Here is a 25196-nt window from a genome sequence, read left to right as displayed (position 1 = left end):
GGCCTCCTAAAGTGATTCACCCGTTTCTATTTGATGTTTCAAAGCTTTCTGCGTAAGAGACAACACCTTGTCAGGCACTGTCTGCAAAACTTCTCCATGCAAGTTGCCAACTCGTCGTCCACGCAAGAGCCCTAAATATAGCGCTGTGCCGGCATTATGCTGTGTAAGGCCCTACTATTGACGTCGCAAAACTCCATTTATTTACGCGTTGGACTCTGAGAGTGCCGCCTCGACGCTTGAACGCCTGCAGTGGATTTGCCCAGGACCAGCATCAATTTATTATCACATTAGCATATAACAAAAGCAACTTCTCGGCCGCCGCCATCGTTGCCGCACCGGCGCTCGCCATCGGAAAACATACCGGCTGCTCAGCCGTTTGGGGAATTGGGCGTGTGCCGTGTTAGCCAGACACAGCAGCCATGAGGAAAAAGGTGGACGCCCGCATTCGGACGCTCATAGAGAACTGCGCCAAGACCCGCCAGCGTGCACTGCTGGTGCTGGTCGGTGACAAGGGGCGGGACCAGGTCGTGAACCTGCACTACATGCTCTCTAAAGCCAGCGTCAAGGCGCGTCCCTCAGTGTTATGGTGCTACAAGAAGGAGCTGCACCTGAGCAGGTGCGTGGTTATAAGGTGGCATCGGATTTGGGAGGTGCACAGGGCAGGGGTAAACCGCACAGCACAGCACCCGCGCGTTCCTCGCCGTCATGCCTAATGCCCAATGTGCACACGCAGCTACCACCCGCCCTAGCTGCGCTTAGGTCGCAACCCGAACCTTCATACCGTACACTCACCCACCCATACACCCACACACACACACACACACACACACACACACACACATTTCAGCTCTCTCACGCACGCACACGCACCCTTGGAAACCCCGCAGCCACAAGAAGAAGCGCATGAAGCAGATCAAGAAGCTGGCCCAGCGCGGCCTGCTGGACCCGGAGAAGGAGGACCCGTTCGCGCTGTTCGTGGCCTCCACCAACATCCGCTACTGCTACTACCACGAGACGCAGAACATCCTGGGCAACACCTACGGCATGGCGGTGCTGCAGGTGCGTGTATGTGTGTTGAAAGAAAACAACAAAACGAAGCCCGCTTGTGTGTATGCAGAGTTGTTGTGGAGAGTTGTTGTATGTGTGCCGATGTGTGGAGGCCCCCTAGCCCTGCACCCGACCGCCCCTCGCCCTGTACCTGGCCGCGCACAGGACTTTGAGGCGCTGACGCCCAACCTGCTGGCTCGCTCCATCGAGACGGTGGAGGGCGGCGGGCTGGTGGTGCTGCTGCTCAGCAACCTCAACTCGCTCACACAGCTGTACTCCATGACCATGGACGCGCACAGCCGCTTCCGCACCGAGTCCCACCAGGTCAGTGTGTGTGCGTGTGTGCGTGTGCGTGTGTGTGTGTGTGTGTGTGTGTGTGTGTGTGTGTGTGTGTGTGCTTGTGTGTGTGTGTGTGTACATGGGGCTGTGGGCACGTGGGGCTGTGGGCACGGGCTGTAGGGCTGTGAGGCAGTTGGGATACGAGGCTGCGTGCGCTGGGTCAGGGCAACGGGCGGGATGGCCAAGTCCCACGAGTGTGTGGGGCTGTGAGCCTGCGTGCCCTTGAGGCCCGGAGCCTGGAGGGTGGCTACGCCGGCCTAGGTACAGATGCCGGTCAGCAAATGTGTGGGCCAGTGTGGCGCCAGCCGGCTGGTTGGACCTGACGCCGACGCTGGAGGCGACGCCGCCAGAGTTCCTCGGCGCACGGCCGCTCCCTCGCAGCGAGCAGCACTCATGCAGCTATCCGCCATACCCTCACCGTTCGCTGCCCCATCGCACGCACCCACTCCTCTCACGCCCCCTCCTCCCTCCTCCTCCTCCTCCCTCCTCCCTTTTGCCTGCTCAGGACGTGGTGGGCCGCTTCAACGAGCGCATGGTGCTGAGCCTGGCCTCCTGCGCCAACTGCCTGCTGCTGGACGACGAGCTCAACGTGCTGCCCACCTCCTCGCTCATCCGCTACATCGAGCCGCTGCCCACCAACCCCGACGGCACCGTGGTGGACGACCCGGCGCGGTCCGCGCGCCAGGAGCTGGGCGAGCTGAGCGGCAGCCTGGCGGACACGCAGGTGCGGCGGGCGGGGGCACAGGCAAAAGGCGGGGGAGGGGGCGGGGGAGGGGGACGGGGGCAAAGGCGGAAGCGGCAGGGGCGGCGGTGGCAAGGGGCGGGGGCGGGGAAGGGGGAGGGGGGCAAAGGCGGAAGCGGCAGGGGCGGCGGTGGCAAGGGGCGGGGAAGGGGAAGGGGGAGGGGGGCAAAGGCGGAAGCCGCAAAGGCGGCGGTGGCAAGGGGCGGGGGAGGGAGCGGGGAAGGAGGGCAAAGGTGGAAGCGGCAGGGGCGGCGGTGGCAAGGGGCTGGGCGGCAGGGGCGGAGGCGGCGAGGGTGGGGATAGGGAGGAAGGCGGCGGCGAGGGTGAGGGGGGTTACCGCGATGGTGCAGTGACGCTGCGCTCGAGGGGTTACTTCAGGTTGATGACTGGAGCTCGCCATTCCGGCAGCGAGTGGGGTTAGCGAATGTAGCGAATTCCGACCTGCAGTAGATCGTACAGCGTAGGACGTGGGGACGCGGAACAGCAGTAGCAACCCCTAGCAAGTGCCGTCACGCGGCGCCACCGCCCACATCCATTGACCACCGCCCTTCCTGACCTGCTCCTCCCTGGCTTCCTCGGGGCTTCCGCACCCGCGCCCGCGCAGCCCGCCGGCGCGCTGGTGGGCCGCTGCCGCACGCTGGACCAGGCTCGGGCGGTGGTGACGTTCCTGGACGCCGCCAGCGAGAAGACGCTGCGCAGCACTGTGGCGCTCACGGCCTCGCGCGGCCGCGGCAAGGTGGGCGTGTGTGGGCGTGTGGCGTGTGGGCGTGTGGGGGAGCGGGACCCCAAGTGTGCTGGACTGCACGGAGGAGTGGGCTTTGGGGATGGGGGGGGGTATACTTACCAGCCCAAACTGGACCAGCCTCGATGGAAGCCGTCTGGGTGCCTTGACCAATCCTAGCAAGAACCATGAGACGCGAAGGGTGTGGAAATGGATGTAAGGCGCAGAGTTGCAGGTCGGAGGCAGCTAGAGATTACGTAAGAGGAGTGCCGTAACGTGCGGGCCGCGTGAAGGGTACCGCAAAGTCCCACACCGTGGCACCTGCTGACCGGCATCGACTCCCGCGCGCCTGCCTCTGCCCTCCCGGCCCCACCCGGGCGCCCCTCTACCACAGTCCGCGGCTCTGGGCCTGGCCATTGCGGGCGCCCTCGCCCTGGGCTACTCCAACATCTTTGTGACGGCGCCCTCGCCCGAGAACCTGCGGACCCTGTTCGAGTTCGTGTTCAAGGTGGGTAGTTGCACCGTGAGATTGCGCTGCTGCAGACTCTGCGTGGCACATCTACACGCCCACGCACCTGCCTTTGTTTTCCGTTCGCATTCCCCTCAAAAGCGCCCACTCCGCCGGCGGCCGTCTCCACGTCTTGCCCCCCTTCGCATGAATGGCTACTCTCCCCAACGCTTTCACTTACTAGTTAATCATGAATGAAACACCAACCCCCCCAGGGCCTGGACTCGCTGGACTACAAGGAGCACATCGACTACGACCTGGTGGAGTCCACCAACCCCTCCTTCGGCAAGGCCGTCGTGCGCGTCAACGTGTTCCGCAACCACCGCCAGGTGCGCGGCAGTGGGGTGGCGGGATGGTACACGGGGAATGGTACATGCCGCCGCCCTGCCACGGTACACACACACAAATATGAAACGCGCGTTCTACAGACAGCGCGAACGGATTCCAACCCGCCCGTCTCCTCACCACTCCCCCAATGCCCCCTGTTTTCCGCCCCCTGCAGACGGTGCAGTACATCCAGCCGCAGCACCACGCCAAGCTGGCGCAGGCGGAGCTGCTGGTGATTGACGAGGCCGCCGCCATCCCGCTGCCGGTGGTAAAGCAGCTGCTGGGGCCCTACCTGGTGTTCCTGTGCTCCACCGTCAACGGATACGAGGGCACCGGTGAGCGCAGCAGGAGGTGGCGGTCGTGGGCACGGGCAAGGGCACTGGCGTGGACATGGCGGGCGGGGGGGCCACGCGGAAGGGGAGGCATCGGGTGCGTAGGCGGGAGGATGAGTGCTTGAATACAGCATGGGGATGATGTTGAGTTTCTATAAAGTATTCGGTTCGCGTCAGACCCGTGGAGAAGTGGCGCGCACTTGCTAACCTGCAGCCCCGCCTGTGTGCCACTCGTCGCCTTTTCTTGCCGCGCAGGCCGCAGCTTGTCGCTGAAGCTGATCCAGCAGCTGCGCGAGCAGGGCGCCAAGATCAGCGCCGGTGACAACAAGGCGGGCAGCAAGGCGGCCGGCGGCGCCGACGGCACCGCCGCGCCCATCGCCAACGGCACCAGCGGCCGCACCTTCCGCGAGGTGCACCTGGGCGAGCCCATCCGGTGCGCCGAGGGGAGGGGCGGGAAGGGGCTGTGTGGCGGGAAGGGGCCTGCGGTTACAGGCACTGCTGGGGCATACGCATGGTCACCAGCCGATGAGGCTGAGGCTGAGCATAGGCAAGGGGCCAACGCGCTTGTAACGCGCTGCTCTCGCGCCCGCCCGCACGCAGGTACGCGCCCGGCGACCCCATCGAGTCGTGGCTGCACGAGCTGCTGTGCCTGGACGCCGGCAGCCACATGCCCAAGCCGCCGCCGCGGCTGCCGCACCCCTCCGACTGCGAGCTGTTCTTTGTGGAGCGAGACACGCTGTTCAGCTACCACAAGTGAGGAGGGGGGGCGGTGGTTTGGGGGCAGGGCTTGTTGAATTGCCATTCCCAGTAAAAAATTAGAGACGCCGGGAAGCAGGACAAACCCAACTCAACCAAGACCCAGAACCAGGCCAGCGGGGAGGGACACGGAGAGGTGTGTGGTTGGACTGGACTCAGGGCAGTTGCGAGCGAGGTATTCCCAAAGGACTCGCGGATGTTGGGGTAGCCACACCAGAGGTCCCGAACCCTCATGCATGGCGCTCACCTGTTCCTCTATCAAACGCCTCGGCACCTTCCACGCGCCTGCTCCTGCTCCTCCCATCCCAACCACCTCCCATCCCCACCTCTCCACCCACCTCCGCGACCTCGCATCTCCAGGGCCAGCGAGAAGTTCCTCCAGCAGATGGTGGCGCTGTTTGTGGCCAGCCACTACAAGAACACGCCCAACGACCTGCTGCTCATGAGCGACGCCCCCGCGCACCAGCTGTTCGTGCTGCTGGCGCCGGTGGACCAGACCGCCAACACCATGCCCAACATCCTGGCCGTGGCGCAGGTGTGGGCGGGCAGCGACGTGTGAGGGGCGGGGGGGATTCAGCAACACTACGGTACAGGTAGTAGGTAGTCAGCATGAGGGGGAGAGCAGGTCAGGCCACGCGCTGGCTGAACACAACAAGTCGTGCCCGTTCGAGGTCCCCGCTGCCAGGGCTCCTTCGCCCCTTCACCCTCCCATGCAGCCCTTCACTTCCGCCACCACCTGCTTCCTCCCTGACCCTTTAACACACACCCGCAACCTCCCCTGCTGCTGCTGTTGCTGCCCCCCCGCAGGTGGCTCTGGAGGGCAGCATCAGCAAGCGCTCCGCCGTCAACAGCCTGGCCAAGGGCGAGCTGCCGCAGGGCGACCTCATCCCCTGGACCGTGTCGCAGCAGTTCCAGGACGCAGACTTCCCGGCGCTGTCCGGAGGCCGCGTGGTGCGCATCGCCGTGCACCCCGAGCTGGGCCGCGCGGGCTACGGCTCCAGGTGAGTGGGGGAGGGGCAGGGGGGCGGCGTGGCGTGGCGGGGCGTGGCGTGGCGCGGCGTGGCGGTTTGCGTGGCTTGTGGAGGAGGGGGAAGAAGGGACGGGCTTGTCACGGGAAATCTGAATCTAGCGAATACCGGTACGGTACTGTGGGTTCGAAGGGTGTAGAATCGGATTGCAGGACTCCAGAGCCGTGTCTCGGCGTCAGGTTGTGGTGAAGAGAGCCGTGCAGAACCGTCCCACCACGCACACGGACGCACGCTTCTGCCAGTAAAACAATCTCATACCGTAATTGTTTTCAATCGTTGACCAACCCACAACACGCTGCCCGGCCTGGCTCAGGGTGCTGGAGCAGCTGCGGCGCTACTACCAGGGCGAGCTGACCAGCCTGGACGAGGAGGACGACGCCGGCGGCCGCGGAGGAGCCGGAGCCGGGGGCAGCGGCAGCGGAGAGGAGGACGGCGACGAGGCGCGGCGGCGCAGCGGCGCGGACGCGGCCGCCAACGCCGACGGCGACGCGCCGCTGCTGTCGGAGCGGCTGGCGCCGCGCAAGGGGCTGCCGCCGCTGCTGGTGCCGCTGTCGGACCGCAAGCCCGACCGCCTGCACTACCTGGGTGAGCGCTGTGTGACGGGGGTGCTGGGGGCGATGGGGGCCAGGGGGTTCGCGAGATTGGGCAGATAACAGGAATGGGTTGGGCGCGTGTGCACGCGGCAGTAGGTAATGGGGCGCGGCAGGGAGGAAGTGAGGCCGGCGGCGCTTGCTCGGCTTTCAGGCTGCACTATGGCGCGTTATTGACCCGCCTACTCGTGTGCGATGCAGGCGTGTCGTACGGCCTCACGCAGCAGCTGTTCACCTTCTGGCGCAAAGCCGGCTACCAGCCGCTGTACCTCCGCCAGGTGAGCCGTGGAGGCGGAGCAGGATTTGCGGTAACATACGGTTCTGACACGAATGCAGCTGCTGGCACCGTGCCCACGCACCGTGCCCTAATCCCTTGCATAAGTCACCCCGTCGCGCCGCTTTGCGCCAGCAGTCCCGTTTACCTACGCATGTCCTGACACCCATGCCACGGACTCCTGCCAACCGACGCACCCGTCTGCCGTGAAAACGCACCCCACCGCCGACCCCAGAGCGCCAGCGACACCACCGGCGAGCACACGTGCGTCATGGTGCGGCCGCTGGAGCACCCGGAGGTGGAGGGCACGGCCTGGCTCAGCCCCTTCGTCAGCGACTTCAAGGGCCGCTTCACGTCACTGCTGGGCGGGGCGTTCAGGTGGGAGGGAGGGAGAGGGAGCAGTGCCGCGCGCGGGGTGGAGGGGGGGGGCTGGGCTGAGAAGGGCATGCCTGAACCCGACGAGCAGGAAGCGCAAGAGAAGTTTCCGACCCCCGCACTTGACTCCTTGATGCCTTGACCGGTCATGTCTATGTACGCTGCGCTGAGTGTCCCCCACTGAACGCGCCTGTCAGGGAGATGGCTCCCGCTCTGGCGCTGAGCATCCTGGACCCGCAGCTCAACTGGGGCGAGGAGGAGGCGCAGCGGGCCACGCAGGCGGGCGTGGTGGTGCACCGCGGCGACGGCAGCGGCCTGGACCCCTACGACCTCAAGCGCCTGCAGGTGGGACCCCTGGGTGTGGCGGTGGTGATGAGGCCTAGCGTTGGCGGGGAGAGCGGCGGGGCTACTGGTAGTGGCATTGGGACAAAGTGGGCCGCCTGTCCACTGGACTGGGATCACCACAGTAGCGCTGGGCGCGCTTCTGACCGCCGGCCGCCGCTGCTCCCATCCTGCAGCTTGCCTCTGCCCCTCCTGCAAGTTCCCATCTCCACCTCCCACCCCGCCCCCTCCCGTGAGATTACCTATTTCTTAGCTAATTATGTATGTAACCCCCCCCCCCCGGTACGCACAACACCACACCTGCTGTCTACCTCGCCACCCTTCTCTGTACCAATCCTTGCAACCCCCTCCCCCTCCAGGCCTACTGCTCCAGCCTGGTGGACTACCACCTGGTGCTGGACCTGGTGCCGCCGCTGGCCGCAGCCTACCTGCGCGGCCGGGTGCCGGTCAGCCTGTCGTACGGCCAGGCCGCCATCATGCTGGTGAGACCAGGCACACAGGACAGTGTGCTGCGGGGCGCGGCCGGCAGCAGGCCCTGAATCCCTCGCTGCCACAGGCGCGGCTGTCAGGGCTCTGTAACCCGCCCTTCCACACGCGGTCTCACCGGCTCTTATCATCCATCGAACTGGGAATGGCGAAACCGGTCCCATTCTTGCGGCCCAACCCAACGCTCAACCCCGCAACCCCACAGGTGCTGGGCCTGCAGCTGCGCGAGGTGTCTGCTCTGGAGGAGAGCCTGGGCCTGCCCTCCAACCAAGTGCTGGCGCTGTTCAACAAGGCCATGCGCAAGGTGAGGGATCGAGGGAGGGCAGGGAGGGAGGGCAGGCAGGCAGGCAAGGATGGCGGGAAGGAGGCAGGCAAGGGAGAAGGAATGCGTCACCGATGAGAGGAGGCTGGTTGACCAGCAGGTTGGGGCTCGGGACTAAAGCCCCTCGTAGGCTGAGCGTTGCACAAATTTGCTTTGTTGTCTTGCGCTCGGTCCGATGAGTCGGTACCCTTCCTGTTCTCACACCCTCACGTCCCCTCCACAGATCTACGGCTGCCTGCGGGCGTCCAAGGAGGCGGCGGTGGCGCGCACGCTGCCGGCCGTGAAGCCGCTGGCGCCCGGAGCACTGACGCCCCACGCCGTATCGCTGGACCAGGTGAGCGCGTGCAAAACATTGGCAGCAATAAGCGCCACGGGGAGGGGTAGCGGCAGGTCTATGGGCGGCGCGTAGAACTTCCCAGGGGCAGCGCTGTTGCCATCCCAGCACACATGCCGCCCACCCCCATCCCCAATCCCCACAGGACCTGGACGAGGCGGCGGAGGCGGAGCGCGCCAAGCTGCGCGAGCGCTACCTGCAGCCCGAGGACCTGGCGGCCTTCGCCATCCGTGGCGGCGAGGACGACTTCGCCTCCGCGCTGGGCGGCAAGGCGCCGGCGGCCGGAGGCCTGGTGTCGGTCAAGGGCAGCGGCGAGGGCGGCGGCGGTGGTGGCGGGAAGAAGGAGGGCAAGCAGGACATGCTGTACAAGAAGAAGGACAAGGGCGACAAGGCGGAGCGGATCGGCGGCGGCAAGGGCGGGCTGAAGAAGAACAAGTACGGCGCCATGCCGGGCGAGGGGCGGTCGGCAAAGAAGCAGAAGCAGTAGGGGTGGCGCTGGACTTGTGGTGCTCGTGGGCTAGAGGGCTGGGCGTGGTGATCCTTTTCTGGTAGTGGTGAACGCGCATGCGTGTCTGGCGGACGGAGCTGTGGACAGGATTGTCGCATGCGTCGGCTGCCGGGCCGGTAAGTTGAGTATGGCGAATGCGGGAGGGGACATGCATGGTATGCCGTGTTGTGCTAAGGTTTGCTGTGATGTGGTGTGCACCCGCGAATGCCCACCCGCCGACGACACCGCCAAGTAACGATTTGCAGCATCCACAATCATTCAAGCAAGTCGGTTGGAAAAAGCCTTGAGCTATGCAACTCGTGCAGTGCGGGGCAAGCTGGACCTGGAGCTTTCCTACACACCCAATCACACACACGAAGGTCGGACCACTCCTTACACATGTAGCAAGGAGAGTGTACCGTGTTTCCCTTGTAGTTGGGAGCGGGCCCACGAGCATCCAGCCATCCACTTTCCCGCGTATTGAGTCAGCGTGGTTCCACCATCCACAACCCACTGACGTGTCCATACACACACCCGCACACCAGTTTGCCACGTAAGTACAGGTGCAGTCCTTCCGGGGCCGTCGTAACATGCACATAAGGGCCTCGTACAGTCGTACTGCTGCGTTTGCTTCCTAGTTCTGCTTGTGGGGCGCTTCCCGAAATCCGCCAGGATGGGCTCCAAAACCCGACGGACCCCAGGGACGAGGACCGCCCCCCCAACTTTTGCGGCCCAGAAGTTCCTCACCAGACACCCCCTTAAAAACTGAAAGCACGTGCATAATGCTCTCCTAGAGCTCTGTTTGTGAGCATGGGTTAAGAACCTGAGCTTTCTACTTCCCCCCCTGAGCCCCTAGTAACCATAGTACCATACCCCCTGTAACGACGGGAAAAGGCCCTTCGAAGTTGTCAGGAACGGGAAGTAATGTAACGCGGGTACTTCCCGTTCCTGACAACTTCGAAGGGCCTTTTCCCGTCGTTACAATTGGTATAGCAGCTTGCAAGTTATTTGACATGGTCAGGATGCGACATGTGGATATGTGAATTGCGACATACGACATTGCGACATAATGCACATACCGCCCAAACGCATTTAAACCCGCCAAACATATTGTGTATGCATTCAATATGCCTCTGGTAAGCGTGGAACGCCGTGGCACACAACAAAACGTGTCTCGGTTGCCACGGTGGTGGTGGCGTGGCGTAGGGTGCGGCCAGTGGGAGGAGCTTGTGGCTACGCTAGCGCAATACACCGCCGCAAAGCTGGGAGATGTTACGCAAATGAGCTCCAGGACGCGTAGCTATGCAAATGTGGGCGAGTCTTGGTATGTCGCAATGTTGTATGTCGCATTTCACATGTCGACATGTCGCAACCTGACCATGTCAAATAATGTGCACACAGCCATATCGAGACCAAACCCCAAAGTCCGTCTTGCGGATGACGAAGGTCATGGGGTCGAGTCCTGCGTACGTCGGATTTAGGTTTCGCTCAAAAAATCGACACTAGGGGATTGTGATGGAGGCGCTTTCTCGACGCGGTGACGGGTGGTGCCGGCCGTGGTGTCTAAAATGGTTTCTGGCGAGCAGTCACATTCGCAGATCCACCCGAGGACGTGTGATCCAAGGGGGGGAGAATGTAACGCGGGTACTTCCCGTTCCTGACAACTTCGAAGGGCCTTTTCCCGTCGTTACACCCCCTTACCACTCAAGCGCATATTGTTAGTTTGCCATCTGCTGGGGTCTGGAAATCAGCTGCACCCTACGGGACTTCACCAACTTGCCTCAACACTGTCCCGTCGCACACTCAAGCACATATTGCTTAGTCATTGGTACCGTAACTGGTCAGCCGCCCATAACATCCCACAAGCGTCCCGTCTTTAATCCCTACTGTATCTAGTGCCAACACAATGAACACATCTTGTAACCAAGTGTTGGTAATTTGGGTTATTGGGCAGCACTGCCGGTGAGGTGGTAGCTGCGGTCCGAACTTGGGGCCCTGGGAAGTTAGCGAGGCGCCTGCCCTGATCAGGCAGAAGTGCCTCCTTGTCTGCCCGCCTGTAGCGCCTCCCCGACTGCCAGTACGGCATTGTGTCGGTTCGCGGACCGTCGGGAAGACTTAAGACCCGACCAAGCGTGTTGCTGATAACTACACACGCGCATTATATACCCAGACTACCGAAGGTGCCAGGCAGCGTAGCTGCATCGTGTGTAACGCACCCGCTAGCAATTCAGGCTTGCCGAACCAACTTCGCAACAGGTTATGAGCCCCGCTTGTCGTTAATTCGCTCGCGGTTGGCAAGCCTTATTATCGCTAGCTAGGTAGGATGGATGACTCGTCCTCGGGACTGGTCAAGTTCAAGCAGCTTCAAGATGATGCTGCGAACTATTTCACTTGGCTCATACAGCTCTATGACTTCCTCACGACTCGTAAGGTTCCGCTGGGAGTGTATTTGTATACCTCGACGCCACCTGGTCGTACTGCTCTCGAGCTGGCCGACGAGAACGGCCAGGCGCTGAGCTGGCTCCGCACGTCGTGCACGCCCAACGTTGCCCGGCAGCTGTGGCAAGCCCCCGATGCCGTCACCGCCCTGGCGTACATTCAGGGGCTGTTCCGGGCCTCTGCAGCTCAGAAGCTGCAGCAGTGCGACATGGAGCGCAGCTGCTTCCAGCTGGAAGAAGGGGAGAACATGTCGCAATACTTTGCGCGTGCCAGTGACCTGCGCGACAGGATTTACGCGCTCGGCGGCACCTGGGAGGAGCCCGCCGTGCGACTGCGCCTGTTGAATGGTCTGCCGCTGCCGGCGTATGAGGTGCTGGTTGAGATCTGCAACTCCCAGCCCCAGCAGACTGTTGCGGAGCTGCGTGGCTACCTCATGCAGCACGAGGTGACCAAGCGCTTCCGGCAGGCCAACGGCGGACACGTGGGCAACGTCAACCGCAGCCGCGGCGGTAACGCTGGCGGTGGCGGCGGCGCAGGCGGCAGCAGCAGCAGCGGCGGCATTGTCTGCCACTACTGCGAGCAGCCCGGGCACATCAAGCCCAACTGCGCCGTGCGCCAGGCCGACGTCAGCGCTGGCATCCAGCGCGCCTCCATTCGCTCGCCCGTGCAGCTACAGCAGCAGCAGCAGCAGCAGCAGCAGCAGAAGAAGCACGGCGGCGGCGGCGGCGGCGGCGGCGGCAGCGGAAGCGGAGATGGGGCCAAGAAGCGCGGCAAGGGCGGCGGCGGGGGTTCGGGTGCCAGGGGTGGCGCCCGGTCCGCCGCCTCCCGGCCCGCGCATGTGCTGGTTGTGAGCAGTGTTGACGACTGGGCTGAGGACTACCCCAGCAGCAGTCTGATCGTGCACACCTTTGGCGCGGAGCCGGCGAGCTCCGGCGCCATTAGCAGCTACAGCATGGCCGATGACGGCGTGCCCAGCGCCTCCGTGATTGGGGACCACGGCGGCTGCAGTAGCACCAGCACCTTCAGCTACAGCTCGGCCGGCAACGGCCTCAGCAGCAGTAGCTACAGCGGCAGCGCCGCGCCACCCCCGGGCGCCGGCAGCAGCCTGCTGTCCAACACCTACCGCGCTGTCACCCGGGACTTCGGCGGTAGCAACAGCAGCAGCACTGGAGCAGGAGTTTCCAGTTGCAGCAGCGGCGTAGCCGGGCCTGCGGGCCTCGGCGGCCGCGTGCTCGTCGTCTGCGATGTGAGCAGAGGCAGCATGCTGTCCCCCAGTGCGGGCGGTGGCGGCAGTGATGATGCGTCAGGAAGCGTCGGCGGCAGCTTTGCGAGCGCCGCCGCCTTCGATGTGCCGGTGATTGACTCCGGCACCTTCGCACACATCACGCCGCACCGCCGCCTGCTCCACGACTTCGTGGTGCGCCCAAGAGTGAGTCATGTGCTGTGGGGTGATGGACGCAGCAGCCCGGTCGGGGGATCGGGGACTCTCCGGATGCTCTCTGGGCAGCAGCGCGTTGACGTGACGGGCGTTCTGTACGTGCCAGACGCCCACCTCTCCCTGCTATCGGTGCGCCGGCTGGCGTCCAGCGGCGCTAAGGTAGCGTTCGAGGGGGAGTCGGCGACTGTCGAGCTGGCTGGCCGCTCCATTCTCAGCGGCCGCGTGCGTGACGGTCAATATCCGCTGTCTGTGACTATGCTGCCGGTCCTGCTGGCGGCGCCCGCCATGGCGCCGCCGGCGATTGGCGGCGGCACCGCCGCGCCTGTGAGCGGCGGCGGCGCCGCTGCCACTGGCAGCGACAGCAGCTTTCTTCCTTCTTCCGCCGCCGCGCCCTCGGGCAGCGGCGGCACCACCAGCAGCAGCCTCAACAGCTCCGGCGCAAGCAGCAGCAGCAACGGCACCGCCGCGTCTTCGGGCGGCGGCGGCACCGTCAGCAGCAGCTCCAGCTCGTCGGTGACTGCTCTGAGCGCTGCTCACCGGCTGCACCGGCGTTTCGGCCACGTTGGCTGGCATGCGCTGATGCAGATGGTGAACGGCTCCCTGGTCACTGGCCTTGACGTTGACCTGAGTGCTCTCAGCCAGGCAGCCGAGTCAGTGTGCAGCACGTGCGTCGAGGCAAAGGCAGCCTCTTCGCCCTTCCCGGACAGCAGCAGCGAGCCGCAGCAGCCTCTGGCTCTTGCGCATTCTGATGTGTGCGGCCCTATGCCTATCATGGGCCGCGGTGGCTCTCGCTACTTCATCACGCTGCTGGATGACGCCACGGGGGTGTCAGCTGTCCGGATGCTCACCACCAGAGAACACGCTGGTGAAGCGCTGCAGGAGATGATTGTGCAGCTGGAAAATTGCCACCCTGGCGGCGGCAAGCTGCGCAACCTCCGCAGCGACAACGGTGGTGAATACCGTTCAGAGGAGCTGCAGCAGTGGCTGCGCGAGCGCGGTACCGTGCAGCAGTTCAGCGCGCCTTATACGCCGCAGCAGAACGGAGCCGCTGAGCGGCTCAACCGCACGCTGATGGACCGCACGCGCGCCATTCTGTTTGACGCTGCGCTCCCCTCCAGCTTCTGGCCTGAAGCTGTCACGTATGCCAGCCACTTGCGCAACCTGAGCCCCTCCTCCAGCTGCAGTAGCACGCCGTGGGAGGCGCTCACCGGCGTCAAGCCGGACATCTCCAGCCTGCGCACTTTCGGCTGCCGCGTCTACGTCACCCTGCCCGCCGACCAGCGCTCCAAGCTCAGCCCGCGCGCCGACGTCGGCACGTACCTGGGCCTGCAGCGCAACTCTGCCGCGTATCGCGTCATGGTCGGCGGCAAAGTTGTGGTGAGCCGGGACGTGCGGTTTGATGAGGACGTGCGGGGACCGGCGTCGCGCCTGGCGGGCGTGCCGTTCGGTAGCAACAGCAGTGCTGCAGTGCCGGCGGTCGCCAACCCGCCAGCGGTCGCCAACCCGCCGGCGCCCTCTCCGGCGCCGGTGGCCCCGCCCTCACGGCCAGCCACCCGCAGCCAACGCCCTGTGCTCACGCCGCCGCTCAGTGCTTTCGCCTCGGCGGCGGGCGGCGGAAGTCACAGCAACAGCAGTAACAGCGCCGCCTCGGCTGCAGCAGCGGCAGCAGCTCAGTTGTTCGATGAGGACAGCGACGATGACGAGACGCCGCCGCTGGCGCCACCCTCGGATGACGAGGACAGCTATGGCGTCAGCACTGCTACGACTGCGGGGGTGGGCGAGCCCAGCAGCTACGCTGAGGCCAGCAGTGGGCCTCGTGCGGCTGCCTGGCGCAAGGCTATGGAGGAGGAGATGGAGTCCCAGCGCGACAACAAGACCTGGGAGCTGGCGGCGCCGCCTCCGGGTGTGCGTCTGCTGGCCAACCGCTGGGTGTACAAGTTGAAGCCGCAGCCTGGTGGCGCCCCGCGCTTCAAGGCGCGCCTGGTAGTCAAAGGCTTCGCCCAGCGCGAGGGCATAGACTACAGCGAGGTGTTCGCGCCCACCAGCCGCTACGTCTCGCTGCGGGCCATTCTGGCCATCGCCGCCGCACGCGGCCTGTCGCTGCACCAGATGGACGTCAAAACCGCCTTCCTCAACGGCGACCTTGATGAGGAGCTCTGGATGCAGCAGCCGCAGGGGTTTGAGGTCAGCGGCGGCAGCAGCAGCGGCGACACTGGCGGCGGAGGCGACACTGGCGGCGGCGGTGGCGCTGGTGGCGGCGGCAGCGGTGGCGCAAGCCACCGCAGCGTGCCGCTGGCATGCCGCCTGCTAAAGTCCGTGTATGGACTGAAGCAGGCACCGCGCTGCTGGTACCGCAAGCTCAGCGAGGAGCTGGGCGGGCTGGGCTTCACGCCAGCCTCGGCGGATCCGGCACTCTTTGTGCGGCACGACGAGGCGGGTCCGGTCTATGTGCTGGTGCACGTGGACGACCTGCTGATTGCCGCTGGCTGCCCTGTGCAGCTGGCGGCGGTCAAGTCCGCCATTGGCAAGTGCTTCGAGGTGCGTGACCTGGGAGAGGCCAGCACCTATCTGGGGATGGAGATTAAGCGGGACCCCAGCACCGGCGACATCCTGCTGCAGCAGCGGCGCTACGTCAACGAGCTGCTGCAGCGACACGGCATGGCTGATGCCAAGCCGCGCAGCCTGCCTCTGCCGGCTGGCACGCGTGTGCTGGCCGCCAGCGAGCAGCAGCCTGTGCTGGATGACGGCGGCCCCTACCGCTCGCTGATCGGCGGACTGAACTACGTCGCCGTCAGCACCCGGCCCGACATTGCCTACGCGCTGAGCGTGCTCGCGCGGCACATGGCGGCGCCGACCAAGGCTCATCTGGCGCTGGCGACGGGAGTGCTGCGCTACCTCAAGCACACCGTCGACATGGGCCTGCGCTTCAGCGCTTCCGCCTCTGGCGGCGGCGGTGGCGCAGGCAGCAGCAGCGCCGGCGGCGGAGCGGCGGCGGGCTATGACGCTGGCTCCTTTGTCGGCTACTGTGATGCCGACTGGGCCGGCGACCCCAATACCCGCCGCTCGCAGACCGCCTTCCTCTTTGCCCTGGGCAAGACGGTGGTCAGCTGGTGCAGTCAGCAGCAGCGCACGGTCGCTGCCTCTTCTGTGGAGTCGGAGTACCAGGCCGCGGCCGCAGCGACCAAGGAGGCGCTGTGGCTGCGCAAGCTGGCGTCAGACCTGGGCCTGCGCAGCGGTGCTGTAGCCATCCGCTGCGACAGCCAGGGCGCCCTCAGTCTGGCTCGCAACCCCATTGCTTCATCGCCGCTGTCGAAGCACATCGACATTCAGCACCACCTGGTGCGTGAGCGCGTGGCGCGCGGCGAGGTGGCTGTGGAGTACTGCCCCACGGAGCAGATGATTGCGGACGCGCTGACCAAGGCGCTGCCGGAGGCCAAGTTCTTCTTCTGCCGCGCGGCGATGGGCGTCAGCACTTGAGCAGGGTTCTGTCAAGGACAGATGCCGCTGCGGCGGTATGTTAGCAGGGAGGTTAGTTAGGAATGGGACCGTGCTGGGTTCTGCCACGTGCAGTAAGGCTGAGGCCTAGTGCAGTGACTTGCGGTGACTTCAGACGGTGCTCAGATTGAGGGGGAGTTATCTCTTCGTTTATGGCCGGTGATTGGCCTTGTTTGTTTCCCCTGTCAGTTGGCTGTCAGTTGGCGGTTTGCTATTGGACCCAGTTCGGTCCGAGGGGGAGTGTTGGTAATTTGGGTTATTGGGCAGCACTGCCGGTGAGGTGGTAGCTGCGGTCCGAACTTGGGGCCCTGGGAAGTTAGCGAGGCGCCTGCCCTGATCAGGCAGAAGTGCCTCCTTGTCTGCCCGCCTGTAGCGCCTCCCCGACTGCCAGTACGGCATTGTGTCGGTTCGCGGACCGTCGGGAAGACTTAAGACCCGACCAAGCGTGTTGCTGATAACTACACACGCGCATTATATACCCAGACTACCGAAGGTGCCAGGCAGCGTAGCTGCATCGTGTGTAACGCACCCGCTAGCAATTCAGGCTTGCCGAACCAACTTCGCAACACCAAGCAGTTGCTATACATGCCCCCACACATACACATCGCACACACATGCCTTCCCTGCGTATCAGTCCCGTTGCCCTGCTAGGGCCATGCCTTGTATCTGCTGTACCTCAGCAGGTGCGCAGATAATCATGACGTCCGTACGCAGTTCATACGCGTCACATGCTTGAATCCATGCATCCCCACAAGCCACTTCCCACGATCGGACAAGCCCCCCGTCCGTAAATATAATCAGGAACTTCAGAACCCCCGAACCCGAACCAATTCCCCCAGCCATACACGTTCCTTGCCACAATCGAACCGGCAACCTCCCTTATCCCAGCCAGGCTCGCTCAATAGCTCCCTAGCCGCCTGCCCAGCTTGTCGCCAAGCATCACACCCACCGCGCCCCGATGGCCTCCAGCTGCCACCACACGCCCTGCAGGTCGGGCCGGTCGATATGCGCCAGGGTCTGCAGGCCCATCGCCAGGCCGTGCAGTTCTGTAATGAAATAAAAACACCCTGTGCGGCCCGCCGCCAGCAGCACGGGCTGGAGCGCCGCCAGCAGCGCCCCCAGGCTTGCGCCCACCAGGTGCTGGTGCGAGGCACCGCACATGCTCTGGAATACCTTCATCTCTAACGGCGCGAACGCGTCCGTTATCATGGTCGGCGGTTCCTGAGTGAACATCAGGTCCGCCGCCCGCCACACCGCCGCCTCCGCCGCCACCGGGTCCGACCACATGGCCGCCGCCTGCGCGGCCGCCTGCGCCGCCACCAGCTGGGTGGTGCGCAGCAGCCCCTCCTCCAGCAGCCCGGCACCGTCCACGTCCGACAGAGTCACGTGGCCTGGAGGTGCGTGGGACAGGAAGCGAGGGGTGGGAAGGGGGAGTAAGGGGATAGTGCAAAGAAGGGAACGTGCTGGGGGATGCTGGCATCCGCATACATGGACAAAGAGTAAAACAGTGCGGGACCGGCGGGCGTTGGCCGGTTTGCTAGTCTCTGCGGTCATACATCCCTATCTCACCGTGTGCGTCCACCAGCATGTTGTCTAGCTTGAGATCGCCGAGCACGATGCCGGCCCGGCTCAGCGTGCGCAGTAGCTGCAGCACCTGTGTATGCGTGTGTGCGTGTGGAGGAGGGCGGTCAGCTGGGGCAAAGGAGCCGGTGAGCAGAGACACACTGATGAGCGGGCACGCCGTGTGTGGCTGACTGCCTGCCCGTCATCCCTTCAATACCCTCCCTTCCCATCCCTTCCCCTCCCTTCCCTTCCCCTCCCGCCCCTCCCTCCCCCCATCCTCTCCCGCCCGCTGCCACTCGCCCGCCCGCCTACCTGCTGCAGCGCGGCGATAAACATGGCGCGCCCCATCCGGATGTCGGGGTGCTCCAGGCAGCGGATGAGGTACTCCCTCAGGGAGCCGTGCTGCTGCCACTGCCTGTGGGCGAGTGCCAAAGTAGGGAAAGTATTGGGACAGGGACTCAAGGCACAAGCAGCACGTTCACCCAACATGCAAGCCATTCGCATAATTTGGAGGGGCAGAGCCGGTACCGTGCGTCCCTTCCCCTATATGTGCCTGCGCATGCATACGGTACAATGACACACACGCGCGCACACGCACGCACCAGTAGGAGCGCAGCGCGTATGTGTCGGGGCCGCCGGTGCACACGAGCTCCCAGCCGTACAGCCGCAGGAAGCAGCGTTGCGCCAGGTGAGCGCCGTGCACGTCCGTGGCGCGCTTCATGGTCTTGGTAAACGCCTCCAGCTCCTGCCCCAGCAGCTTGACGCTAGGCAGCAGCGCAAGGCTGGCGGTCGCCGGGTTGGTCTTCAACAGATGCGCCTCCGTGGGGGTCAGGGTTGCAGTCACGGTCTTCACAGCCGCCAGCACTTGAACTGCGGGCCGCCCGTCCGCCAGCACGCAGGACTGGCCCACACCGGCAGCGGCGGCTTTACAGGCAGCGGAGCCAGTGAGGGTCACCATCGCGCGGTCCACGGTGCGCTCGGGAGCTCCGTTGACGCCGCCGGCGGTGTTTACTCGGTTGGCACTGCTGACCGTGGCCTCGCCGCTCGCCCAGGGAGACAGGGTGCGGTTGAGCTGCTCGTGACAGATGAGCGCACGCAACACCTGGTGCGGCTGAACAACAGTCGCCGCCTGGGCGCAGGCGGCCGGGGGGGCAGGTGCATTGCCCGGGTCGCTGATGCAGTTCCGTTGCGGGGCAGCAGGCGCTGGCTTGGGCGGCGATGCGATGGCGGTGGCGGGGCGCGGCGCAGCAACCTGTCCGGGGGAAGGAGGGAAAGGGCGGGATGAGGAACTTCCACAAGGTATGCACGGCACGCGCACGGGGTTTCGTTGACACGGATACACGCACTAAATCGATGCGTTTCGCACGGGGTTGAAGCCGGGTGCGACATGCCCAGATGCCGCGAGGGCAACAAGGCATGCTACCGGCCGAGCGAGATGTCATGTTTCCGGTTCTCAACGGATGGAATCCCTCCCTTGCGGCTGCCCCAGATGCCCGTATGCGGGGTATGCACATATGCATTGAATGATGCATACATGCATGCCGAGTACTGACCCCGAGGACACCACGGACACGCTGCGGCGGCACATGGCCTGCCGCCGTGCACATCATGTTTCTTCCAGTACGTGCACCGTTCGCACACGGGAGCCTGAACGAACACGGATATTCACGGCACGTAAGACGACAGGGCGCGCTCACAATGCGAGCTCGCTAAGATGTTCGAAGTTCGAGTAGCATTTTGCCGTAGCATGTCCGCTGTGCCAAGGCGTCGGGGTCGCTACCGCGACGCCCGAAACCAACGCACAAGGACCACACAAGTACCAACCGGGGCCGCGCAAGGCTAATGCGCGCAACGCTTTGTGAACGGGCGCCCCTAGCTACCCCGCTTGCCCAGCAGGCTTCCTCACCCGCCACGCCCTGGTAGGCCCCGCTGGCCGTTCTTGGTTGCTGCAATTTTCATCATGGTGCTCTTCGCTAGGGCGGACGCTTCTTCGCGCGAGGAAAACTACCGCACAGGCTGAGGGAGCGCTTGACTGGCTGACTGGCTGAAGACGGTCCCGAGGGCAAACAGATTCAGCTGCAATGGGCAGAGTGTGATTGCTTGTTGTGGTAGACAACAGAAGCCCAGGGCCGGGCGCCTTATAAGCAAGGGGCGGCTGTACGACGAGCCGGGCGCCCGACCACAATCGCGGGCGGGCAGGTCCGTAGCAGCAAGCTTACTGCGCGCGAGCGCTAGGCTGGCCAGGCCGACCGGTGGGATATGAGATCAGTAGCCCTGGCTACTTCCCTGCCTCGGCTGCGGCGCCAGAGCTTGCGCGGAACGCGGAAACCCGCACCCCGGTGTCCCGGCGTTCACTCGGCGTAGGCTTCAGGGCACTTCCCGGGGCAGACCGCAGACAACTGGCATCCATGAAATAGGCCTAACCACTAGCAGACCCCAGCGGGCTCCCAAAACGCGTGTGGGGCAAGACTGATGTCGCATGTCGAGGACCTCTGACATCTCCTCCTTCCTGAGACCCCAAAACGCCCACCTGAAGAGTTGCTTCACTTCAGCTGTACATCTCCGGCGCTGATTCCGCGAGGGCTTCTCCAGAGCGCAGCGCCGCGCCCAGCCCAGCTCGCGGCAGGCCAAAAGCCAGCCCCGCATGACTCCCACCAGCTGTCGCCATCTGGCGGTCCAAACTCATGTTCCGTATTGAAAATCCGGCCCTGGTTTGGCGCCGAGGCGACAACGAGCTCGTGAAAGGAATCATGTGTGCTTTCGCGCAACTACTCTTCTGCAGTCTAAGCAGCCAGTTAATTGTCATGTTCGCTGGATGCTTGTTCGTAATGTCAAGTCCCTAGTATCTGGCCAAGGAAAGCGCTGGAACGAGGAAGAAGGTTTCGCGTAAACTCAGGTAAACCCTGCGTTGAGGCGCAATCCATCATATGTGCGCACAAGTAAAGAACAGCTGGTCCAGCAAAATGCCTGTAATTTACAGGAAGATGGATCAGCGGATTTGCGTGCCATGCATGCATCGTGCCGCGCTCACAGTTTTACTACCATCCTTCGGCACGAGAGACTTTCATGCCCCACAGCTTCAACGTCGCGCGTATGTGGGTGGTATCACGCCATAGAGCAGCACACCGTGCGCTCTGTTAAGAGGAGAGGCGCGGCACTGCGGATGCGGCACGCACTTGCAATGGGCACGCACCTGAGGCTGTTGACACCGCTTACATGCGCCACCACAGAACCTACCAGAGGACGGATATGCACATTGGGAAAGCAAGCATGCTGCTTATCCTCAGCATACCATGTCTCCGAGTCTTGCTCCCCATGCCAGCCCTCCCTGACGCCATCACACCAGCCTTTGCTACAAAGCCATCCAGCACAAACGGCTCGCCATCACGCCGTCTGCGGCACCAGTTCCTCCTCCGCCTCAGTTGTATCAGCAGTGGGTGCGCCGTGCTCCCGCACCCGGCTCAGCTGCACGTAGTGCTCCCGGCACACGGGCGCGTACGCCTCAGCGCCACCAACCTGTAGTGGGGAACGTCACATGCACGGTTACATACCGTAGTGCGGTATGGCTGGCTTTGTGCACAGAGCTACCAGCCAGCGCCAGGCCGACACAAGTTCGCCCACCATGCTGCACCCACCAGCTCCTGCTGTGTGCTGGCGGCGATGCGCAGCGTGAAGTGCGAGGCGCTGCGGCGGCCCTGCTGCTCGCAGAAGGTGCAGCGCCCAGACAGCTTCTCCACATTGTCGGCGAGCGGAAGCAGCTGGGAGATCTGCGTGGAAACCCGAAAAGGCAGGCAGGGGTGGGAAACTGGGCGGTCAAGGGTTTGTCGTCGCATGGTGCGTCGCAGCAAGGTTACTGCTGCCAGCTAGGCTCCGACACGGTAACTTAATCCGCAATCCCGCCACAGCCACGCATCAGCGGCTGCCCTATGGCACCCAAATGGTGGTAACGATCCAAAAACGGGGGTGACGATCCCCGAACAGGGGGTAACGATTGTTTCGGGCCCGCACGGCGTGGCACGCCCAGGACGCAAGCCGAGCGGTGCTGTGGTCACCTCTTAGCTACTTGTCATACATGCGCACATTGCGGACTGGGCGGAGTGCCTTTCGTCGCTGGCAAGTGAACATGCCGACATTCTAGTCTGCAAAGTGCGTATTGTAGTGACAGTTTGTGTTAAAACAGTCTAATATGTGAAGCCTTAAACTTATGTAGTCGTTGCGCTCGCGAACGAGGAAGTATGGGGGCTGTAGGCCGACTGTGTGACATTGTGACACAGGCCCTTGGGCGTGGTAACGACCCTAAGCAAGGGGTAACGGGGCCTTTGCGACGGGTAACAGGGTTCCTGCATGGGGTTCTCGCGGGCCTGACTTAATAAGCTGCATAGAGCGGCCCCTGATACTACTATACATATACTGATATAGTACCATACATATACTGATACACTGCACTTCATGCCGGTGCCGCTGCACTTCTGTTCCTCTCCCCCAGTTTGCTCTCTCGCCCTCGCTACTTCTCTTCGTAAACACAAATTTATGATAGCTCAAATGTCAGTAGAACAAGAGCTGGCGGCAGACGCTGCTTGGCTGGCTTGGGACGCGAGCCCTCACGCTGCTGACCGCTCGTTGACCGGCTTGGCGACGCTGCTCACACGTCAGCTGCAGCCAGCTATTACGTGAGAGAAACGACTATGCCTCATGATCTATCAGCTGCGCTTCAAATGTCCGACCGAGAAGTCTCGGTCGCCGGCGTCAACAACGCCATTCAACATCGCGTTCTGTCAACATCACCCTCGCCCCGCACGCCATAGTCCGCAGGTTAGTCCGCAGGTTGAATGACGATGGGATGCGTTGAACCTAGTGGTACCTAGCAAGCCAGTGTGCATGGTTCAACTTCTCGCGCTGTGTTGGGTTGTCTGGTGGGAACCCCCGCCTTCAACTAGTGACTGTCTGCTGCCTCCCTTACTAGCGCTCGCTGTAAGGTGTTTTTATGGCTCCCTTGCCACGGTGCCTTGTGTCTCACATACCACCCCTCCCCTCCACACGCACACACCCTGCCCCGCCACAGCTTGCTGCCCAACCCCTGTTGTCCCCTCTGGACCGTACGGTTGGCTGGACTGCCCCTACACCTCCAGCATTGTGCTCATCAACGGTGAGTGTCCGTGACACGTGTGGGCGCACACACATGCACATGTGCACACAGACGCGCCTTGTGTGGTAGGCCCCGTGCACTGCCAAGCACTCTGTCCATGGCTGGCCTTGACATGCATTGGCACCTGCCCACCTTGTGGCAGACAATTAACTGGGTGTGTCTATGTGTGTGCACGCGTGCATGCAGGCGCTGCCGGTGGAAGCAAAACTACAGGAGCCAGCTTGACACCAGCTGTCTGGTGCTAGAGATGGAGGCAGGCGCGGCGGCGCCAGTGGCATAGTTGGCATGGTAGCTGTGGTGGCGGCGGGCGTCAAGGTGGTGGGTCGGAGATGTTGTGCCCAGCAGACATGCAAGTGGTTGCTGCCAGTGGCTAGTTGCACGTTCACACGCAGACGATAGGGACTTGGCGTATTGTTGCATGTACGTATGGACTTGCGGTAGTGTTGCATAAGTGTTGCATGAGCATCTGCACTTGTCGTGCTATCAAGCCTTGACAGATGGCTAGCATGTGGAGTAGCGGTAGGACTACATAGTTCTTACTTTAGTACTGATGTAGGCCTTCAGCAAAGCACAAGGCTGCCATGTAACGGGCCTCAAAGTGATGGTTACTGGTGTGCCTTGTAGACCGTGACGAGGCTGTTACCATGGCTGGTTAAGATGGTAAGCAGATCGTAGCGAGATCGTAACGATGCCGGAGGGGTAACGATCTACGACCTAGGTAACAGCGATCGTAACGATCGTTTGGGTGCCATAGGGCTGCAACAAGAGCTCCTTTGGGCGCGGCTGCTGGCCGGCTGCCGTACGTGCTACACGTGCGCACGAGTCGCCTCACCTGCCCAAAGTTGTCTCTCCGGAAGTCGCCCGACAGCCCCGCCACGTACACCGTCTTGCCGTCCGCCTCAGTCGCCTGCAGCACCGCCTCGCGCAGGTCTGCACGGGGAGGGGGGTGCACACCCCGCAACGGCAGCAGCATGTGTGTAACAACCTAAACCCTGACTCCTGAGCCCCCGCTTCCATCATGCTTGTGTATGCGTATGCGCCTACCTGCGGTGCCCGATGCCCACCAGCCACCACCACCCCTGCTGCCTGCCCGGCCTGCCCCACGCCAGCCACCCAACCACCCAGCCACGCCATCTCCACCATCACTCACCCCCAATGAACTGCGCCTCGTCAATGGCCACCACCTGTGTGGCGGCGTACTCAGCCTCGCCCAGTGCCGCCCTCAGGTCACCCAGGCGCGACAGCGGCACGCAGGGCGCCCGCACGCCGTCGTGTGTCACCACCGCGTCCACTGCATAGCGCGTGTCCACTGCGCTCTTGACCACCACCGTGCGCCGCCCCGCCGCCTCCGCCTCGCGCACGCGCTGGATGAGGCGCGTGGTCTTTCCGGCGAACTAGGGTTTGATGCAGCGGCGGGAGGCGCGATGGTTACGGTATGGTGTGTGAGGGGGGGAAGGGGTGTGAGGGAGGCGAAGGGGCGGGAATGGGGCACACGAGGCTGGGGCCAGGGCGTGAAGAGGAGAGGCATACAGCCGTTCCTGGACTCTGGTTTGCGCAGACGCCGTCACTGATAAGACGTTCTTGGTGCTGGCACACGCGGGTCCCACAGGGAAGTTCGCGGGTCGTGTCCCTTCGCGCCCAGTTCAACACTCACCATCGGTCCCACGATAAGGTGCAGCTGCCCAACGCCCCCATGCTGTGGTTCATGCTGAGTGCCACACTGGCTCTCTTCCCGCTGGCCGCTCACTGGCTGCGGCTGGGTTGAAGAGCCAAGCGACCGCCATGGGCCGACTCTTCGGCGCGAGAGCGCGAGTTGACTTTGTAATGCGGGCGCAAGGCGGCCCCGCATCGTCGAAGCAGTATGATGGCTACCAAGTGCTTGCTGCATGGCTGCGGCCGCGCCAACTAGTCGCTCAAAGGCGAGCAGCGCAGTTGGTTGCTGCCACAAGAGAGTTATGTCGCCTTCAGCAGCAGGAGGATAATACTGTAGTAATGATAATAAATTCAGGGCGTTTTGACAGAGGCCGGTCCGCAACAAAAGGCTTCTGGCCGCCGTCGCGAAGTCGAGTCTTGTGTGGCAAAGCGCCGCCGTATCAATATTATGC

At 63.5% G+C, this 25196-nt stretch overlaps 4 protein-coding genes across 4 annotated transcripts; 1 reads left to right on the top strand and 3 right to left on the bottom strand.

Moving 5' to 3' along the window:
- Positions 1-35: 35 nt before the first annotated feature.
- CHLRE_03g192850v5 (uncharacterized protein) lies at positions 36-10661 on the top strand. The gene is made up of 21 exons (XM_043061204.1): positions 36-616; positions 888-1059; positions 1213-1371; positions 1892-2110; positions 2733-2864; positions 3244-3357; positions 3573-3686; positions 3860-4019; positions 4272-4449; positions 4617-4769; positions 5133-5307; positions 5580-5773; positions 6114-6385; positions 6592-6668; positions 6900-7042; positions 7237-7384; positions 7741-7863; positions 8073-8171; positions 8413-8523; positions 8669-9563; positions 9905-10661. The coding sequence occupies exons 1-20, from the start codon at positions 420-422 to the stop codon at positions 9008-9010; spliced, it is 3282 nt and encodes a 1093-aa protein (XP_042926333.1). The 5' UTR covers positions 36-419; the 3' UTR covers positions 9011-9563; positions 9905-10661.
- Positions 10662-16923: 6262 nt separating this feature from the next.
- CHLRE_03g192750v5 (uncharacterized protein) lies at positions 16924-20015 on the bottom strand. The gene is made up of 5 exons (XM_043061203.1): positions 19499-20015; positions 18548-19197; positions 18258-18360; positions 17952-18036; positions 16924-17773 (listed from the first exon to the last, which is right to left on the bottom strand). The coding sequence occupies exons 1-5, from the start codon at positions 19553-19555 to the stop codon at positions 17322-17324; spliced, it is 1347 nt and encodes a 448-aa protein (XP_042926332.1). The 5' UTR covers positions 19556-20015; the 3' UTR covers positions 16924-17321.
- A 178-nt stretch (positions 20016-20193) lies between these two features.
- Positions 20194-20845, bottom strand: CHLRE_03g192676v5 (uncharacterized protein). Its single transcript, XM_043061202.1, has one exon. It carries the CDS (start codon positions 20695-20697, stop codon positions 20494-20496), a length of 204 nt encoding a protein of 67 aa, XP_042926331.1. The 5' UTR covers positions 20698-20845; the 3' UTR covers positions 20194-20493.
- A 62-nt stretch (positions 20846-20907) lies between these two features.
- CHLRE_03g192600v5 (uncharacterized protein) lies at positions 20908-25186 on the bottom strand. The gene is made up of 5 exons (XM_001693047.2): positions 24746-25186; positions 24242-24485; positions 23924-24021; positions 21581-21712; positions 20908-21461 (listed from the first exon to the last, which is right to left on the bottom strand). Exons 1-5 carry the CDS (start codon positions 24746-24748, stop codon positions 21330-21332), a joined length of 609 nt encoding a protein of 202 aa, XP_001693099.2. The 5' UTR covers positions 24749-25186; the 3' UTR covers positions 20908-21329.
- Positions 25187-25196: the final 10 nt, after the last annotated feature.

The sequence above is a fragment of the Chlamydomonas reinhardtii genome, chromosome 3 (genome assembly GCF_000002595.2).
Source record: "Chlamydomonas reinhardtii strain CC-503 cw92 mt+ chromosome 3, whole genome shotgun sequence".
Classification (NCBI taxonomy): Eukaryota; Viridiplantae; Chlorophyta; class Chlorophyceae; order Chlamydomonadales; family Chlamydomonadaceae; genus Chlamydomonas; species Chlamydomonas reinhardtii.
This window is presented reverse-complemented; position numbering and strand designations above follow the sequence as displayed.